The following is a 6,000-nucleotide window of genomic DNA, read 5'->3' as shown; positions in this document are numbered from 1 at the left end:
TGATGGCTGACGTCATTTAGGCTTCATGTTTGGTATCTTTCTCGGGTCACTGATCTTTCTTTGTTTTTACTTATATTTAGAATTGATACAACTGATTTCTTGTCGACGTCCGAAACTCAAAATACTCATGGAATAGTTTAGTCATCTGATTCTTATGCACTTTCATATATTAAATGCCAACATAGCTCCAGAAGCAACTCCGGTATTCCCTCTCCCTTCTTCCGTTTTCCCCAACTTTTGTTGTAAGTTACCCTCCTTTTTAAGAGGCAGATCCCTCCCGACACTTTCAACTCCCCAGTCCTTTCTCTCATTTTCCTCCAGCATGAGCTAGACAAAACAATAATCAATCTCGTTTGACTTTACATTAAAAGAAAAAAAATGTTAATGAACAGCGGTAACTCAACTCGGTGAGGGCTATCCATTTTAATCTATTGGAACTAGACAGGATTCACATTACGAGCACCGCAAGAAGGAGATTGGGCGCTCAAGAGTCGACTGCTTTGGGCGATATAATCTTCCTCTTTTTGCAATTGACAAGAATATGATTAAGAAACTTTCCGCCACACAAGGAACTGAAGGAAGCCCTCGTGTAAGAGATGAGCAGGTCCTTTGTGCCGAGAGATGCTACTCATTCCACACTGACAACGAATTCTCTCTCAGGTCGGGGGGACGTCCTTCTCATCAATTCTACAAACTTCGTTCCTCACCCCAGTGAGAACTCCTTGGAATTTCCTTCGAAGCACGAGTTCCTTTGCTGCCTGCTGCAGACCTTAATCGAACTTTAACATCCTGGGAGTTCATTCTCTTCAATACTTGGTTAATATGCCTAACGTATACCATTTATATATAACCAAAGTCGAATTTCCGTACCATCAACAAAGAAATACCAAATATAACTTACATGAAACTTTTTTTTATTTAACAAAAAGTAAATGTATACAACAGCCCACCAGAACAAAGCTAACAAGACCCTCAAAGATTAAAAACGCGAGGTCATATTTGAATGATAAAGAAAATTAACTAAGATGCAGAAATAAAATCAGGAACAATGAACTGGTTGTCTTCTGTCGTCAAATATGTACGTCTGAAAGAAACCTCTTCAACAATGTGCGCTTATGAATACGTGGGTCCCTTCGCCCTCAACTGAAGACACACAAAAACACTAGCCTGCTATCTATACTAATATATATATATATATATATATATATAATCTATATATATTATAGATAATATTCCATAATATTATATATTATATTAATAACATATAATAATATATAATATATATAATATATATATATATATATATATATGTATACATATATATTACTTCAATTTTTTTGTGATGTTCGGTTATAATAAATCACGTACATCTCTTTATTGCTTTAGCACATGAACACACGTACATACGTGTGTGTATATACATATAAGCACAGGTAATGTTTATACATGTACGTTTCACAGAGTTGTTTCATCCATACATACACACATACATATATAAATTACGAAAATATATGAGTATGCTAGAGACCGTTATGTATGTATGAATAAGAATATGAGAGAGAGAGAGAGAGAGAGAGAGAGAGAGAGAGAGAGAGAGAGAGAGAGAGAGAGAGAGAGAGAGAGAGAGAGAGAGAGAGAGAGAGAGGTTAACATCATTAACTCCGACCGATGCACTACGGTACCTTAAAGTGTTTATGTTGCTGCATGTCCTTGACGAACGACAACGTACCTACGAGATAAACAAAAGAACAAATATTTCAAAAAACAAGTAAAAAAATTCAAATTTCTATGAGAAACAGAGAACACATCAATAAGTTAATAAATTTATTCATCCAACAATAAAAAAAGAAAGACAGAAAATTGTCGAAATTTGACACCAGAAGATATCATCGTGAAATGCGGGCCACTATTAGAGAACCCTCGCCAGCCCATTAATCGGATGACCTCTTTCGCTCTATCAGTAGAAAACTATAATATCTCAGGCAGTAAAGCTCATTCACTCTATAGGGTCGGATTCCCAGTGAATAAGGGAAGGTTAATTGAAACCTTTGCGTGCATACCTTGCTCACTGGCAAGAGTAACTGGAACTTAAAAAAAAAAAAAAAAAAAAAAAAATTACTGAACAAAAGGATATGTCCTCCTTTTCAAAAACTGATCTCCTCCTTCACCGATAACATTAGCCTACACTTGGCTTTTCTCTTCTTGGCTCATAACTCACTTTCTTCGCCGACAAAGTACACCACCTATCATTACGTGCAGGCGCTCTCACAGCGAAATAACGGACAGTAATCCAAACAATCAATCAATCATGATGAAGATGAAGTAACGGAACTGGGCACAGAAAGAGCTCATTGTTTGGCAGCGTGAACTGAGCACCAGAGAAGAGAAGAGACGAGAAGAGACGAGGGGACTTCGCTGCTGCTCCTTCCTTGCTCCTGCTGCCCAGTGGCCGCTTTCATGAGCATGAGTTGCCCTGAAGAGAAGGGAAGGAAGGAGGCGCTTGTCTCAGGAGTGCGCGTCTCTGAGGCAGCTTTGTGTGCGGCGCTGACGTACGTCCGTAAAATTAAGAACGTTACACTTACATATACAGTGGCTATAAGTCTAGATCTGCATATATATAAATACAATATATATATATATAATATATATATATAGATATATATATATATATATATATATATAGTATATTTATATAATATATAGATATATATCAAATGATGCTACCATAAGAATTGCACAATTTGTTATGAATATTTCCTTCGACTAGAATAATATAAACAAAGTCAAGTCTGTACAAACTTACACAAAAATGGGCTAATTGGTAATAATAAGTCACAATAAACTAAACGTTTTCCTTAAAAAAAAAGACAAAGACAAATTCCAGTAACACGTATGAAATAATGAGATAAATTATGTTTTATGAGAGCTCAGCCCACATCAGCCAGCCAGCTCTCTACAAGAGTCACCTACGACTAAATTCAAGCCCCTAAAAGTGAGCGACCAGCTAACTTTTATATTCACCCAAAGTTTGCAGGGAAGTCCTAGGAACAACTGCCCTCCTCAAATTTCAAACTCCCTCTACTTATTGGCCCGTTTTGTCAGGCATGACTCATACTTTTCCGTTCACTGGATAAGAACTGTGACTTGTTTCTGTCCGCTTTTGCAATTGGAATAATGTCTCAAAAATAATAAAATAATATCAAATGGATCGTTTTTTTTTTCAGCCCAATAGCTGGTAATAACTTCTATACATTCAACAAACCATTCTCTTACTCTTCCAGTCTACTGGCCTTCACAAAAGATTGTGCATGCATCCATTTATCATTTAAACAATTATGATTAAATTTTAAGGTTACGAAAAGAAAATGGGAAAAATATAGCTTCATTACTTTCCCTTCTATCCAAAAAAAAAGTTCATCCGGTACTGAAATCTTCCACCTTGACCTTCACTTGAAACAAGATCGCCGTGTCGAATTAGCTGATGGCCAGACAGTATAATGTAACCAAACGAACTAAGTGAATTTCCAGGTAATTTAATAGCTCGGTTCCGACCTTCGACTTTAGAGCAAAATCATTTACCTTGGAGACAAGCAGAATCTTTTAGCAATTACATGCAAATTGCCCAACGGGCTCGACGTGCTCACTGCGCAAGTCACTAAACCACCACTGGGACTGGGAACCTTGTGCCTTTTTATAGACCAGGCCTGAAGAAAACTCGGCTAACAAAAAGTGAATAAGGGAAGGGAAGCGATAGCCCTGGCTCTCAAGGAAGAAGGAATTCTAAAACTTGGCCGTAGAGGGAAAGAGACAATGATTAAGTTGTGTAATCCGAAACTGATTATAGATTTCCACGGCGCATTTTCGTGAAGATCTCTCCACCGCCCTGAAAGGATGAAGGCTCTACGGAAGCATTCTCAAACTTGTCATTCAAAAACATGCACGGTGAGTGCAAACCATTTCCCTTAATGCTGATGAAAGAATAACAAGGCCTTGATGATGCAAGATTTTCCCCTCACGCATAAGTTGTAAACATTTTTATATTCCTAACTTAATGTTAAGTGGTCCTCGTAATTAATACTCATACTTAGTACTACTTATACAAATTACAAGGATCAAATAAAAAAAGGACACAAATTAAACACGTTCATATATTCTCAGTTATAAGTGGAATCAAAATAACCGAACAGTAACAGCCTAAATAAATAAAAATGTGCAAAAATCTACAGTCAAATAGAACCCTGTTTCAAGAACGAAAATTAAAATAAATACGCTATATTTTATTAGAAAAAAATTTTCTGAACTGTTTAAAATGTACATTATCTATTTTTCATATTTTCATTCTAATAAATAGCTAAATCATAAATCTTAGGCTCTTCCATAGGACTCCCCTACCCCACCCCACCACCAACAAGAACAAAGTAGTTTCTAGGCTTACTCCCCGAGTAAGCAAAAATGTTGACCTGTATGTAAGTGAAGCGCGGACGGCCGGACTACACAAGGCTCATACAAGAATATTACTTCTTATTCTCTTTATCATCATTAACCTTCTCACTAATACCATCACTATTACTAATGGATTATGCGTCTGCTGCATCAACTTGCAATGTCATTCTTAGTTCACAATATCCATTTATATAAGAACCACTACTATTCTTCTTTCAATGCCGTTTGCAGTCTTTCATTAAATTATAACATTGTAGTCAACTGAAGTTACTTTGCGTGAATGTCATTAAAGACAATCATTTCAAAGCTTCGTAAAGCTCTGCACATACCTCTCATGTTGACTCTTCTAAATGTATTATGAAAGTAAGACTTGCCCTGCTAAAGATACAGTTCTCCGATCTATACGTTATTTAACGCCTACATGAAAAATAAAATTTCGTGAGAGAGAGAGAGAGAGAGAGAGAGAGAGAGAGAGAGAGAGAGAGAGAGAGAGAGAGAGAGATTTCTTTAATCATTTGACGAATGTGACTCAACTCTAATCCTTCTAGTTTGTGTTCAAAGGGACCCTAACTAACCAACACTACTACCACCTCTACAATTATTATCAGTGTTCTTTCCGATGCTTCGAATTCCTGTTTCATCCAATGACATACTGGAATGTCACGACTGTTCCAGGAAACAATATGCAGCTAATATCATTTCTCAAGCCCTCTTGCAGCCTTGTGACAAGAAGGCTTTTCATTTCATTTCATCTAAGTCAAGTTTAAACATTGCAGTCTATGATTTCTCAACTTTCCAAAATTTTTTAAATTGAATGTTGCTTTAATTTTTCCAACAATGCCATTTCTCTCAAGACTAATGACAAAATTTATCGCCAACCTATCTGTTCCTGATCTTCCTATATAACCAAAACTCTTCCGAGCACTTCGAAGCTCAGCTAAACTTTTCACGACGTCTCCGTAATATTTCTAGATATCTCACTTATACAATCCAACTTGCATCCCATTCAGCCTGCAATCAGCTCATCACAACAGGTTCAATAAATTTTCTTTTTGTCCAAATTCAGTAATCACACTTTACTTCTGAAAAGAAAACTGAACTCTGCAAGCCTTCGTATATTTAAACTTTTTACTCCCTAGAGACTAGCGAGTTTCAAAACTTTTGCAAAGCTTTTGCTACTTTCCTTCCTCGTCTACTTTATGATTCACTTTTTACCTAATTCTGTCATAATCTTTGCCATTTACTCCCAAACATCTACGCAACAACTATATAATGATCCCATTTCTTACAATATAAAGTTACGCATAATACTTTGAATTTCACAATTCTCTTTTGGATACACCTATATACATTTTTCGGAAGTTTCTATAATTTCAAGTCCTTATCATCTATTAGCAATGCACCCCCTGCAAACATCAGCAACCCCATCTATAAATTCCTTCACTTTTCCAATCATTCAAAGAGTCAACTGTCGTGGAGGTTTTATTCTATAAATCACCCATTCTCCATACAACAAATCTGTAAAAATAAGTTTCTTTACATTTTACCAATCTTGAT

The 6,000-nt window shown here is 36.3% G+C and overlaps 1 protein-coding gene across 3 annotated transcripts in view; it reads right to left on the bottom strand.

Moving 5' to 3' along the window:
- Window positions 1–6,000, bottom strand: part of LOC135206939 (serine/threonine-protein kinase SIK2-like) — a 113,165-nt gene that overhangs the window by 83,395 nt on the left and 23,770 nt on the right. Inside the window, exon 2 of one of the 3 annotated variants that reach the window (XM_064238450.1) lies at window positions 1,683–1,729. The exons of the other annotated variants lie outside the window; for them this stretch is intronic. Within the exon in view, the coding sequence (XP_064094520.1) occupies window positions 1,683–1,706 (24 nt within the window). The 5' untranslated portion in view covers window positions 1,707–1,729. The remainder of the gene's footprint in view (window positions 1–1,682; window positions 1,730–6,000) is intronic. 3 annotated transcript variants of the gene reach the window in all.

This window comes from Macrobrachium nipponense, chromosome 31 (genome assembly GCF_015104395.2).
Source record: "Macrobrachium nipponense isolate FS-2020 chromosome 31, ASM1510439v2, whole genome shotgun sequence".
Lineage (NCBI taxonomy): Eukaryota > Metazoa > Arthropoda > Malacostraca > Decapoda > Palaemonidae > Macrobrachium > Macrobrachium nipponense.
The sequence above is the reverse complement of the archived record's forward strand: the minus strand, read 5'-3'. Positions and strand labels throughout refer to the sequence as shown.